This window comes from Colobus angolensis, unplaced genomic scaffold, assembly GCF_000951035.1.
Source record: "Colobus angolensis palliatus isolate OR3802 unplaced genomic scaffold, Cang.pa_1.0 Scaffold84, whole genome shotgun sequence".
Taxonomy (NCBI): Eukaryota; Metazoa; Chordata; class Mammalia; order Primates; family Cercopithecidae; genus Colobus; species Colobus angolensis.
The window spans coordinates 1,723,382-1,737,061 of record NW_012122265.1 but is presented as its reverse complement, the minus strand read 5'-3'; the positions used below and the strand labels follow the sequence as shown (position 1 = coordinate 1,737,061).

The 13,680-nt window shown below is 63.9% G+C and overlaps 1 protein-coding gene across 4 annotated transcripts; it reads right to left on the bottom strand.

The window, feature by feature from the left end:
• Window positions 1–225: 225 nt before the first annotated feature.
• Window positions 226–9,863, bottom strand: SYT8 (synaptotagmin VIII). Of its 4 annotated transcripts, XM_011930055.1 has the most exons (10): window positions 9,706–9,863; window positions 8,623–8,792; window positions 2,433–2,538; window positions 2,173–2,336; window positions 1,672–1,770; window positions 1,373–1,531; window positions 1,134–1,301; window positions 887–992; window positions 657–790; window positions 226–555 (listed from the first exon to the last, which is right to left on the bottom strand). In XM_011930055.1, exons 3-10 carry the CDS (start codon window positions 2,524–2,526, stop codon window positions 316–318), a joined length of 1,164 nt encoding a protein of 387 aa, XP_011785445.1. In that variant the 5' UTR covers window positions 2,527–2,538; window positions 8,623–8,792; window positions 9,706–9,863; the 3' UTR covers window positions 226–315. The 4 variants fall into 4 exon arrangements, with proteins under 4 accessions (XP_011785445.1, XP_011785442.1, XP_011785443.1 ...); XM_011930052.1 differs by lacking the exons at window positions 8,623–8,792; window positions 9,706–9,863 and adding an exon at window positions 3,037–3,327; XM_011930053.1 differs by lacking the exons at window positions 8,623–8,792; window positions 9,706–9,863 and adding an exon at window positions 3,037–3,327 and having other exon boundaries at window positions 2,433–2,535.
• Window positions 9,864–13,680: the final 3,817 nt, after the last annotated feature.

Here is a 13,680-nt window from a genome sequence, read left to right as displayed (position 1 = left end):
CTGGCCCCCACCTCCCAGGTCTTCCCACGTGGCCCGGGGGTGGGGATCGGTGTTCCCGGGCAGGTTTCCCACCCCTACCCGAGGGTCTGGCAGGGACCAGTCAGAGGCCTCAGGGCCTGGCTGACTCTGGAGAGGAGCCCCTCCCCTGTCATTGTGGGGGGGGCCCTGGCCAGTGGAGCCAGGCCCTGTTTCTGCATCCCCTCCAGGCTCTAGCCGGACACACAGTGGCAGGAGAAGGCGTTTATTGCAGTGGTCCTGCAGGGCGGCCTGGGCAAGTGCCTGGGCTCAGGAGGGAGACCGAGGCACGCGGTGCGTTCAGGAGTGGGGCAAGGGCAGGTGCAGGCGCAGGCGGGGCTGCAGGGCCAGCACGCGGTCCACCTCCCTGGCTGCCTGCAGGGGGTGCCACTGGGCAATGGGCCGCCGGGCGTGGGCCAGCATGTCTGCCCAGTGCTGCAGGGGCTGCCCCGAGGCCCGGGCACCCAGGTGCACCTTGCCCACAGGCTCAGCCCGGAGCGGCAGGCCGCGGTCCCAGACGGCCAGCACCAGGTCCACATTCTGTGCAGAGACAGGCCATGTGTCGGAGTTGAAGGAGACAGACCGTGGTCATTGTGGTCTGGCACTGGGTCCCGCTCTGCCCCTGCCTCCCAGAGACCCACCTGGACCTGACTGAAGGGCACCAGGAAGGTGAAGGCCTCGTTGAAGTAGGGGGCAGCCGTGCCCTTTTTGGTGGCTGTCCTTCTCTTTTTCCACTTCCTCTGGTTCAGCATGAGCTGGACCTTCACGTAGGGCTCTGGGAGGGCAAGAGGTGCCGAAGGGGCATCCCGGGGCTCAGGGCCGAGCACAGGCCCCGGCTCTGTACACCAGCATGGGCAGGTGTGACCCTCACCTGCCAGTCCTGGACGCAGGCCTCGAGCCTCCAGCACCACCACGGTCAGCCGGCCTGAGCTGGGCACGTACCGGAGAGAGAAGCACAGCTCTCCCACCTGCTCGGGCTGCGGGCAGCAAGAGCGGCTTCAGCCCGGGAGGGTGATTCTGGCCGAGTTGGGGTTCAGGCTCCCGCAGCTGCTGCCCACCAGGCCTCAGGGCCCCTGCCACCTCTGCCTGGGGCTGCGACCTGGTGATCAGCGCCTCACCTCGGTGGCAGCCGGCGGACCCAGCGGGTACCAGTGCTCCAGAACGTGCCGTAGATCCACGGTGCCCAATGGCAGGCGGAGCTCACCCAGGGGCTCATGCCCCGAGAAGCGCTTGAAGTTGAAAAGCTGCACCTGCAGGGTGGCCCCCGGCAGCTCCGCCTGCGGGATCTGAGGCAGCGGCATGAGCCAGGCCCTGCTGCCCCAGCCCAGGCCCACCCAGCCGACCATCCCTGACTCACGTGGAAGCAGCAGGTCTCATCAAACACAGGGCAGAGTGTGCCTCGGTGCACTTTTGTCTCATGTCTGTGCCCGGACTGGGTGGAGACGCTGACCCGCGCATAGGGGTCCACGGTGCCCCCGGGCCTCAGGTCGGCTGCCTGCCTCAGGCCCACCCTGATCTGGGAGCCAGGGGGGTGGGCTCAGCCAAGGGCCGTGCCCTGTCAGCTCCCCACCACCCAGGGCACAGGGTCTGCACTTCACCCATCACCCCTTCCGGAAACTCGCAGAACCGCTGCTCCTGCACAGCGGGGTCCTTCACCTCCTGGCTTCCGAAGTCGTACTCCAGGGACAGCTGCAGGCGCCCCCATTGCTGAGCGCCCCCCGGACTGGACTCCAGGCTATCCACATCAGGCTGCACCTGGAGTGAGCCGGAACAAGGGGCAGGTGGTGCTGGCATCATGCCCCATCAGAGCCCTGGGCTCCCGGGCAGCACTACATGACAGGCCAGGTCACCCGACAGGCACAAACCCTCGGCTTCACTGTGTGAGATCGGCCAAACCCACCTCAAACGTGGGGTCTGTGGTGTCCCTTGCCTTCCTCAAGAACCCACTGTGGCTCCCTTGGGCCCGTGGAGCAGCCCCTGTAGCGTGACCTCCTCCTCACCTCTGTTCACCCACTTTCCCTGCCAGGAAGGCCCTCGCCGCCCCTGCCTCTGTGGGGGCTAAAGCATCCCTGGGGCTGAACTCGCCTCGCTGCCCTGGGCTCTGGAACCTGGATTTCGAGCCCTCTCTGGACTGAGCGAGAAGGAGCCGCTCCTCACCAAGTGGGTGGTGGTGGTGCCACGGGCACTGCCCAGACCCACCACCTCCTTGTCCCTGGGCTTCTTCCTGTGGCGGCGGCAACAGCAGCAGGTGGCACAGAGGAGGCAGGAGACGACGAGGACGCCCGCAGCAAGGGCGCCTGCAATGAGAGCCCAGCGGGGCCCTGGGGTAGAGGCCGGGCTGAGTGCATCCATGGACAGCTGCAGCCCCCACTTGGCTGGGTTATCCCCACGCCCCTCTTGGGAGTCCCACAACTCACAGGGAGTCCCGGCGATGAGGTCTGGAATAAGCCCAGGTATAGCTGTGGTGCCAGTTGGGGCCAGGGCACTGGGAGAGTCTGGTGGGTGTCCCATCTTTCCACCCTGCTGGTTTGGAGGAAGCGGCCCGGGAGGCTGGGTCAGCTGGGAGGGTGGCCCCTCCAGCCCCTGCCCGCTACCCCATCTGCCTGGCAGCAACCAGTGCTGGGTCTGCCTGGGCAAGGAGGCAGCCTAGGGTGGCCAGGGGCGAGGGCGCTGCACGGCAGGAAGCTGAAGGGAGGGAGGCTCTGGACCCTAGCCAAAGCTCCAGTTTAGCTGCCCAGGCCCAGCCTCCTGGCCACCTCCCCCCAGCCCCCAGCCCCAGCCAAGCAAGCAGGGCCTGGGCAGCCTAGTCCCTGCCTTCACCGGACCTCAGAGCACCCTTGCCCCCACTGTAGGATGGGATGGCCTCCTCCATCGGCAGGCCTCTCCCTCCCTGCTTCTCTCTCCCGGGTCCTGGACCCTGGGCCCTGCCTGGGGGGTCCCATCTCATCCCTGGGGGTCTCATCTCTACGGTCCCATCAGTTCCTTGCCCCTACCCCAGGACCCACCACAGCTGGGGCCCACTATGGTTTCCCGCCAAGCAGGTGGAGCATGTTCACTGCAGCCTCCAGGAACATGGAAGCCCAGAGGGGTCTGCAGGGTCGTGGGGCGAGGAGCAGGGCTGGCTGTTGGGGGAGCTCACTGAGCAGGCCTCAGCGAAAGGTGCATTCCTGGCAGGGGCTCAGGGCCACAGCGCCTGGGGACGAAGGTGAGGTGGGGGCAGGTAGGGGCAGGGTGCAGCTGGGAGCGGCCAGAACATTCCTCACACACTGACTCAGCCGTCGCCTGGACTCGCCCACCTGCCTGCCTGGCCACCCTTCGGCATGTGGGTGGGAAGGAGGGTGGGGTGGGTGCAGCTGCTGGCCCCTGTACCTGCCTTCCTGAGGCCTGGGGAGGGAGCACACCTGGACAGACTGGCTCCTCCCACCTACAGGCAGGGGAACCAGGGTGCCACATGGGGCCCACGGTGACCCCAGGCCCGGGGTGACTCCCCAGCTCAGCTCTTCTCTGACTCCACCCACCCCGGAGAGAAGCAGCCGGCCAGGAGACTCTGTTCCTCCACCTCGGCGCCTCCCCTGCTTTGCCCACAAGAGCCTGGGGCCCTCCTCCCCATGTCCAAGTCAGCCTGGCCTTAGGGGCCCAGTCCGGGCCATCCCTTTGGGAATAAGCAGCTGTTCAGGCCAGATACCCTCACCTCTGCAGCCCCCCAGTCTGGGGTAGAGCAAGGAGACAGAAAGGGACCCCACCATGACTCCAGACACATACACAGACACACACACACACACACACACGCGTGCACACACGCATACAGCAGGCGCACTCCCAGAACGGACCCAAACCCCCAGTGTTCAGAGGAGGTGGCTGCAGCTCAAAAAGGGGAGGGAGGGTCCGGGTTCCAGCCCCACACGCATGTTGTCCCTGTGAGGTCAGCCCCACACGCATGTTGTCCCCATGAGGTGTTTTACAGGCGAGTGGACCGAGGCCGGGAGTTCTAGTTTTGTGGCCCTGGAGACCATCATGGCCCCGGAAGCCCAGGCTGTCCCCAGAGCAGAGGGGCCAGCACCGTGGAGGGATTATAGGTACAAAAAGGAGATGCGGCGGTCAGGGCCAGCTTTCCAGGCTGCATCCTGTGCACAGGGCCCCATGCTCAGAGGGGTCCCTGCTTGGTTTAATGTATGCTGGGGCCATCTTGAAATTCTTAATTCTGGAACAAGACGCTGCACATTTTCATTCTGCACTGCACAAATTACGGAGCTGGTCCTGCTCGGGGGACCCCTTGCGTGAGTCACCTGCAGATGGAGTGTGGGTGTACTGGCCTCGCCAGCCCCTCGGCCCCTGGGGGACACTCCCAGGTGGTTGGGCGTCCCACACGTGGCTGGCGGAGCGCCTCTACTGGTGGCTGATGGAATGGGCTGGGTTCACAGGGTCCCTGGAGCAGGACTGTGCCAGCCAGATTCAAACAGGCCACTGCCTCCTCCCCACGTGGAGTTTAAAGGCAACTTCTCCTTTTGAAATGTCAGAGCCTGTATACATGCTGAGATTAAAGTAGCTTCACTGGAGATTTTTATGGTTGAGATTCCGGATAAGTTGCCAATACAGAATCTGCATCTGTGAGTGCAGGCATGTGTGCGTGTGCGTGCACCCCTCCCCTGTGCCCCTGCTTTGCTGGCATTCCCCCTCCTTTAGTCTAAGAACGGTCAGGGCGGGGAGGTGAGAGCACCCCTGCAGTGATTTGCTGCAGCCGGCCAGCAGCACTCCTGGGCCAGCCTGGTGACCTTGTCCCCCGAGGAGCACAGGGGCCACCCAGAAGCTGCCCTGGAGTACCCCAGGACCCTGGGGGCGCTGGCTGCCGACGCTGAGGGTCCCAAGGCCTGGGGAGGTGCAGGGTCCCTCTGGACCGCCGGGACCCGAAGGAGGTGCAGGTGCAGCAGGCGTGTGGCCACCAGGTGGCGCCGTCCACCCCTCGGGACCCGGCCTCCCTCCCGGCTCCTGGGGACAGCGCCCTGGAGACCCTTTGGGCGCTGGGGGCTCTCGGGTCTCCCGGCCCTGATCTGGGAATTCCCCGCCCTCCCTGCCTGAGCCTCGGGGCCGCTCTCCCCGTTGTCTAGCTTTGGCTGTCCATCTCCTGTGGCCCTGCTGGGAAAACCTTCTCTGGGAGTTCACGCCGTTTTCCCAGGAAAGGGAGACGGGTCCTTCCTCCCTGGTTCCGGGCCTGGCCACGGCTCCAGGAGGCTCCTTAAAGCTCTGGAAGGCAGCTCCGCTCTCCCCACGAAGGTGGCTGCTCTGCTCCTGCAGCTGCCAAGCTTCCTAGAGTACTCCTCCGCATCCCCAACCTGCTCACCCTCCAAGGCCAGTGTGAGCCCACCTCTTCCAGGGAGCCCTCCCTGGTCACCCCAAGGACCCCCAGACCTGCCATGAGGTTTTGTGCTAAATCTCGCCCCGTTGGGACCCCCAGCCCCCACCAGGCAGAACAGGGGTGAGCCTCTCCTTTAGCCTTCTTGTTAGCCCAAGGCCAGGCACTGATTCAGGCTTGCTAATGCTTCCCTCCACGGTGAGTCTACACGGAATGCTTTCTGCTTCCGTGGGAGCACCTTTCCGTGGGCCCTTCCTCTGGAGAAGCAAGATTTCCCCGAGTGCTGGGGCTGGCAGCCCCCCAGGTGTAAAAGCTCTCACCTGACACCCACTTCCTGTGGCCGGCCAGCCACCAGGCCTTCCTCTCAGACACCCGGAGGCCGGTCCAGCTCTCGGACAGCGCTGCCTCTGGTGACGGGGAACTCTCTCCTGGGGGAGGAGGGGGTGCGGGGGGCAGGGCTGCAGGAGCCCCACCTTGTGGCCGGAACTGCTGGCCCGTGAGAACTGGGCAACTCCCTGCGTTAGGAAGGTCTCCCCGAGGCGCAAAGGCAGAGCATCTGGGCTCCAGCCTGTTTCCAAGGGTCTCTTGGGGCTGGGGGCACCCTGAGCCCAGCGCAGCTTTGCAGGAGGGGGTGATGGGCCCTTCAGGCTGGCCTTGGTGAGGGGCAGCAGGAGGCGGCCTGGCTGAACCTGGTTGGAGCAGGTTCTGCACGCCGGGAGGGGTCCTGAGGTGCAGGGCCGCCTGGCTTGGAAGAGGGCACCTCAGGTGCTGTGGGTCGTGGGGGAACTAAGTGTGAGGAGGGTAGGGGCCGGGCGGGGCTGCCCTGGGCAGTGTGGGGCAGGGGGCTCACAGAGAGCTAGGTGGGCCTGCTCGGCTCTGCCGCTGCCTCCACTTCCAGCCCCAGGCACCCTCAGGCCATTCCCCTCCGTGCCTTCGGCTCCTACTGGACTAACCCAACACCTTGAGTTCTTGGTTTCCTAATGAGCAACCCCCTTATCAGCCGGCCGCTGGGTGCATGGCCAGAAGTCCTCACTCCGATCTAACCTCAGTGCCTCTTGCTTCAGTTGGACCCCCGAGCGGGGCCTATAGCCTAAGCTTCCCTCCCTCTGCTCTGGCCGGTTAGTCTGGTCTGGTCACTCTAATCAAACCCGTGACCTGGGCCTACCATGGAGTGGCCACCCCAGGCCAGGGCGTTTCCTCAGAGCCTTTATCTGCTGCTGGTTAATGCTTAACGGGAAAACCTGTCCCAGCGGGGCCGGCCCTGCGGGGCTGGTCAGGCAGCACGTATGGAGGACATAGCCCAGGCCCTGAGATGCTTTTGTGCCACAGCAGGGGGACGTGTGGGCACACATGTGCACTTCTGGGCCCCTCCGGTCACAAATGGCCCTGGGCGTGTGGGGACGTGTACATCCTTCTGGTGTTTGCACAGGGCATGGGTCTGTCTCCTAGTCTGACCCAGTCTGGGATGAGAAGGGCCGGAGGCTGCCCTAGTGGGGCTTTTAGGCAAGCGAGGGGACACGTGCAGGGGGTGGCTCGACGCCGGCCCCAGGGTACAGCTGAGCTACGTGCGCCTCGCGCAGTTCTCTGCAGCCAGCTGTGTAGGGGCTTTGTACCTTCCCCAGTATATGGGCGCCTTCACGGCCAGACGGGCGTCTGAGGTTCCAGGGCAGGAAGGAGAAAACCAAACAGAGCTGGAGCCCGAGGCCAGCCCCGAGGCCCCAGACGGCGGCTTGGCAGCCAGCAGCTTCGTGGAGACCCTGGTGGGGCTCCTGGATGGGGACGCTTCCTCTGAGGTCGCCTGGGGAATGCTTGAGGTTGGAATGCAAGGCGAACGCTGGCTCTGGGGAGCCAGGAGTCACTGGCACACAAAGAGAAGTGTGCTGAGTGAGCCTGTGTTTGCCCCGCCCACTCTGACCCCAGCTGCTGCGCCCCGCAGGGCTGGGGCACCCTCATCAACTGGGCCTGGGATGGCTGGGGATGGGGGAGTTCAGCTTGCCATAGTTCTCTGTGGTTTGGGATGCCCTGTGCCCATTCTCTGTGTCTTAGCTTGTGTGTGCCACACTCACCTTTCATGCGTACTGTCTGTGCCCCTTCATCCTGGGAGGCTCTACCCCATCAACCAGGCATCTGGCGAGGCTGCACCCCATGATCTGAGCCTCCGGGGAGGCTGCATCCCATCACCGAGCCTGCGGGAGGCTCTGTTCCATCTTGGGCATTCGGACCTGCACCCCACTCCTCTGAACGTGGCTGGTGCTGAATCCATGGGCTCAATTCCTATCCTCTGAGAATTTGCCTCTGGATTTTGGCGATGAAAACCCCACGTCTTGAAGTGTCTGGGTGTCTTCCTGTCTCCTGGAAGTCTGGGGGCGTGTAACCCACTCCTCAGATGGCTGTTACTGCAGCCGCCGAGTCAGAGGACAGGGGTTCTCTGTGTCCTCCCCGCATTGACCTCATCTCCCAAGGGCCTTGGGGACCTCATGGCTGGGGCCTAATGCCCCACAGCTTTGTGTGGACCCCATTTACCTTGTCTGGCGGGGGGTCTGTGTTCATCGGGAACCCTGGCGTCAGAATCTCGACACCCCACGCCTGAGAGTGCCTGGGGGACACAGTCTGGGGACCTGAGTGCCTGTGCAGCCTCTCCCTCATGCCCAGGGTCAGGTGAACTGCCCCTTCTCGGTCTCCTGTTGCCACCAGGGTGCCAGGACAGCGCACCCCCCACCTGTGGAACCCTCTGAAACCCCCATGACACACGGTACTTAAGCCTGGGTGCCAGCCCAGGGCCAGGAGCCTGGTGCCTCATTCCTGTGGTTTTGGACGTCCTGTGCTCCACGTACCTCACTGCTGGGTGCACCCCCTCTGCCCTCGTGTCTGCCCTGTCTGAGAGCTGCTCATTCCCGTGGCTCTGTAACGTGCCTCCGAAGAGCTGAGCCTCCGCCTCCATCATCTGACGTCTTGACACGTGTACCCCATTATTCTAAACACCTAGAGCCCTGTACCCCATTGGTGTCAGTGTGTGGGTTCCTGTCCCCATCAGCCTGAGCGTCTGGGTCTCTGGACCCCATGGCTTAGAGGCTTGGGCAAGTCTCTCTCCATCCGCCCTCTTGACAGTTCTGGAACCCGAACACCAATCACTCGAATACCTGGATGACGGAGAAACTGGGGCCCTGACACTCCACTTGCCTGAGTATCTGGGCAGCCTGGACCCCAGGACTCTGAATGTCATGGTGCCCTGTATGTCAGAAGTGAGGTTATCTGACCCTGCCAGCCCTGGCTGTCTCCTTCCACCCGAGGGCCTGGCAGTTCGTTCTATAGCTCTCAGCGTAGACGCAGTGGGTGCTCCTCACCTGCGTTTCTGAGTGGTGCGTGTCCAGAAACCTCTGAGAGTGTGGGTGACACTGCACACATCTGCAAAGGTGCTCCCAGTCCCCTGAGGACAGAGAGCGTAGCCCTTCTTCACCCATGTGTCTGGACACACGCCCTCCCTCCTGGTCCCCCTGCATGGGGCCCTCTTATTGTGAAGGCTCAGGTCCCACGGACTCGGTCGCTCAGACAGTTTGGCTCTGGAACCTCCTTATCTGAGTGTCCGGCAGCTGACCGGGTGTCCTACCCCTCCTCCGCCAGTCTGCGTAGTGAGGACTTCAACCATCAGCCCAACGGGCACTCTGCCCTGCGTTTCCGGGTCTCTGGACGCTCCACCCCAACTCGCTGTGCGACGGCTTACCTCACTCCATGCAGCGCTGGGGACTGTGCACCCACATTCTGAGCCCTTGAGCCCCGCTCTTCTCTAGCTGCCTGAGGGCTTTGATGCCTTGTATCCCGTCTGCCAGGGTCTTTGGCAGCCTAGCCCCCACCACCTGCCTTGAATGTAGACGCACGTCCCGGGTTGAGGGCCCCCAGTGCCAGTTCCAAGTTCCCCTGTGTCTTTGGACACCCGCTGCCCTTTCGTTAGCAGCTGTCTCGGCTGTGGGAGCTACATTCGTCCCTGTCCAGACACCTCTGTGCCCTATTCACGAATTCTCAGCTTCCTCACCCAAGCCTCCAGGGGTCTGTGCCCCTTCCTAGAGGCCTGAAGCCCTCACAATCCCAGAAGCATCTGAGAGACATGAACCCCACTGACCCTAAAATTGGGGTGCCTTGTTCCCTCACGATCCTGCACAGCCAGCGACATGCCTTTTGCCTGCGACTGTAGATGCCCATCTGGAATCAGGGTGCCGTCGCTGATACACCCCTCCTGAGCACCTGGACCACGTGTCCCCATGAGTCTGAGTGTTGGGGTGCCCTGCTCCCCATTCACCAGGGGTTCTTAGCAGCGTGTGCCATCAACCACCTGTGCCCCGCACCTCACACAGACCGAATCCCAGGTCGAGGGCCCCCAGTGCCAGTTCCAGGTTCTGCTGCATCTTTGGACGCCCCGAGCCCATTCACCGGTGTGTCGGCCTGTGTGAGACCATTCACCCTTGTCTCAGGGCCTGGGTTCACGCGCAGCTCTGGGCAGTCTGCACCCCATCCGCCCACGTCTCAGAGACAGTCTGTGCATTGTAGCCCGGTTCCAAGAACAGCTGCCGTGCAGCCAGCAGGCACATTCCAGGGTTTGGCCAAAAGCCAACACAAACCCTCATACCGCTGGCACTAGCACCGAGGGGGGGCAGACGCAGGGACTGACCGAGGTGGGGCGCGAGGGGAGAATGGGGACTCTCAGTTTGGAGCCGAGTGCTCAAAGCCTTCCCTGTACACACAGGGTCCTGGAAACCAGGGGGTGTTGGGGTGTGGGAGCCCAGTTCCCGACTGAGGCATGTCCTGGACTGGCTGCCAGAGAGATCAGTGAGTGCGCAGGCTGGAGGAATGTTCCAGGGCCCTCCACCGCGCTGCCATTTCCTGCCCAGGCTGCCTTGGCCACCCACCCACTGGCTGCCTGGGCTGGGACACATGGCGGCCTGGCTGTCAGATGTGTCAGCATCGGCTTGGGACAGGGTCCCCGGCCAGAGGAGTGGAGGACAGAGGCAGGCGGTAGGGGTGTGACACTTCTGGGGGCTGCAGACCCCTGCCCCCTGCTCCAAACCTGGCTGGGACGCTGGGTGCTGTGAGGCTGTGGCACAGGGAGAGAGCCCATTGGAGCCTGCGCCCCCGCCCACTCTGGCTCCCTTGCGGGAAGGCCCTTGGCTCAGCCTCCCAAGTCTCTTGATCGTGTGCTTCCTGGAGGTCAGAGAATGACGCAGTGTGCATGCCACGTCTCCTGTCCTAGGGGACTCCTGGGGTCACCTGGGAGCTGCCTCAGTTTTCCAAGCCCCTGTGTGAGTGAGAGCTGGGTCCTACCCACCAGGGTCCCCGTGGGAGAGACGAGCAGGCAGACTCTCGGATATGCAGGGGCCAGCCAGGCTCTCTGGGAGCTGGATGAGGGGCCGTCCAGGTTTTCTGGTGAAGAAGAGGAGGCCCGATTCAGGCTCTGTGGTGAGCGGGTTGCTTTGTATCCCTGGATAGAAGGAGGGCACTGGGTCCCACCCTGTGGGGTCCCCACACTTAGGACCCAGAAGTCCCAGTTGACCCCCAGGTTGGAGAGCCCCGGGGCCCCCGCCTGTCCCGTTGCTGCGTCCCCCCTGCCCCGCCCCCTGCCACTTGCTCAGGACTCCAGCCCCGTTCCCACTGCTGCGGGCCCCACACTCTCCAGCCACCCCCAGCTCAGGGGCTGACCAGAGGTTTGGCCTTCGGAGCTCCCCGGGTTCCTGATAGGATGAGCCGGGAGCTCCCTTCAAGTAGGTGGGGGACCTGCAGGTGCGGCGGGGGCTTTCCCACACCTTGACCAGGCTGAACCACCGCCCTGTGGGCGCTGCCTGCACCGTGCACGGACCCCTGTGAACAAACGCCCTGTGTGCAGGTGTCACTGCGTGCAGACCTGGGGCAAGGGTTGTGTGACTCACAGCAGTCCAAGAAAGTGGCTGCTGGGCTCAGAGAGGAAGAAAGGAGCCAGGGTCACCCCCAGCCTCCAGCCCCACCCTGGCCAGATTCCTCCCTGCAGTTCCAGAGGGGCCTCCAGCCAGAGGGTCTCAGGCCTGGAGCACCCGGCAGCCCGAGGGCCGCACTTCTCCCCACTGCCCTCGGGCAGGCTTGGGGCATCTGTGATGCGGGTTGGGGCTCCCCGTTGACCAAGCCCTGACTGGAGCCCCCCACCTGTCTGGCCAGCGGGCAAGGGGTTGAGTCCCAGCTCCCCCGAGTTGCGTCCAGGGTGGCTCAGGATCCAACCCCAAGGTGCCCTCAGGGCCTTTCTCAGCCTCCCCTGTGGTCATCCCCAAGGGCGACTGCTGGCCGGAAAGACTGACCGGCTCCACAGGGCACCTCTGCCGGAGGGGTCAGAGCAGCAAGGCCTGGGCTGCACGGGGCAGAGGTTGCTGGCAGAGCCCGATCAGCTGGGCTCCAAGCTCCCCCTGCTGTCTGCTGGCCGCTCCTGGAGGTGGCCTGACCTCCGGCTCCCGCCCGACCCCTGCTCCCTCCCTGCCCTACGGGCCAGACTCCGCCTGCTGCCGCCCAGCCCAGCCCGCCAGCCTGGCAGGCGTTCGGGCGCCCCCTTCCGTACACAGGCCTCTCGCCGGCCTCTCCAGTGCAGGCCTGGACCCTCCTCCTCCCTGGGAGGGACATCTTAGGACCCCTGACTGTTCAGAGCCTTCCTCCCAGGGTCCCTCCCCATAAGGGTCCTTTTTCTAGATAAAAGTCCCTGTCCTGGGGGCCTGGTCTGCGCAGAAGCCTCTGAACTGGGGTCTTTTCTGAACAACCCTCCGCCCTGGGACCCTCCTCTGCCCCCAAACGAGCTCTAAGCAGAACCCAGAGGGTTACCTTAAGTCCTTGACATTGAGGCCTCAGAAGCCGCCACTGAAGTCATCCGAGTGGCTGGGAGAGAAGGAGAAAAAGACCCCGCGAAGCACAAAGGTCACCCCAGCATCTCGGGGTCTGTGGAAGTTGGCAGCCCAGCAGGATTCGTCTTCTTTGGGATGGCACGGGAACACCAGGCCTAGGCCCACGCTTTAGGGAACAGGGGTGCACAGACTGACCATGTGACGGTCTGTAGAGGCCTCCCCAGCACTAGGCAAGATCAGGGAACAGGGGTGCACAGACTGCCCGTGTCAGGGTCCGGAGAGGCCTGTCCAGCACTAGGCAAGATCAGGGAACAGGGGTGCACAGACTGCCCATGTCGGGATCCAGAGAGGCCTCCCCAGCACTAGGCATCAGCTTGCAGACAGAGGAGGACAAGAGACACTTTCTGGCAGTGTCAGCCCAGCCCTCGCCTGCGAGTGTGGGCGCATGACCCGCACAGCCTCACACACGCACACCAGGCACGGGCACACTGCTAAGCACCTGTGCGCACAATGAATGTGCACATTCACCCACGCACACACATGCTCGCTATCTCCACGTCAGCTCCCCAGGTGACTCTGGGATCTCCACTGTCGCCCCGATTCTTGCAGCTGTCTTCTTGGTGGAAACATCCTGAAGCTCGTCTAGACTCTGCACAAACCTGCTTTGGAAGGGCCGAATCTTAGTTCTCCGGCGGCCGCTGGCTCCTTGCACCCTGCGCTGGCCTCCTGGCCAAGGCACACACAGAGAGACGTCAGGTGCCACCCAGCTCTGTGAGAAGACGCTGGCAGGCGAGGGCATGGGCGGGTGCCCGGGCTGCCCAGTGCCTGCAGGTCTCACCGCCTCCACCTCTGCTCCTAACCGCTGGCCACTTCCTTTGGCTCCCAGTGGGGCACATGGGGTCCACCAGTGGCCAGCACAGTGTCCAGCCAACCAAATCTGGCCTCATCCAGCAGGATGGGGAGGAGGCTGGGCCCACCCTCCTCTGGACAGCCTTTGCCCAGCCCCAGCCAGCCAGCGGGCATGGCTGTCCTGCCTTTCCCGCTTCTGACAGCCACAGCATGTTCCAGCCATGTTGGATCGCGGGGGCTTCCTGTTCACTTCCATTAAGTCTGGGGTGGCTCTCAGCCTCCAGCCTCTGCCACCTCTTTAGGGCCAGATTCTGAACAGAGGTGGAGACAGGCAAGAGCCTGGTGCTGGGCGGGGGAGTGCGGGGACCTCCAGAGGCCTGTGGCCCACCTGCCCCCTGGGCATGCTGCCCCTCACTCCAGCCTGCCCTCCCAGGCCTGGCCACCAGCAGCCCCTGGGGCCTCCCTGTCCACGCCCACCCTCTCCAGAACTGGACGTGGTTAGGGGCTGGTAGGTAAGGGACTCTAACCTTCGAGAAAGGTCCTCCAGGGCCAGAGCAGACCCACCCACAGGGCGGCTCATCTTCCCTGGGATGGCACAGGAACACCAGGCCTAAACCCATG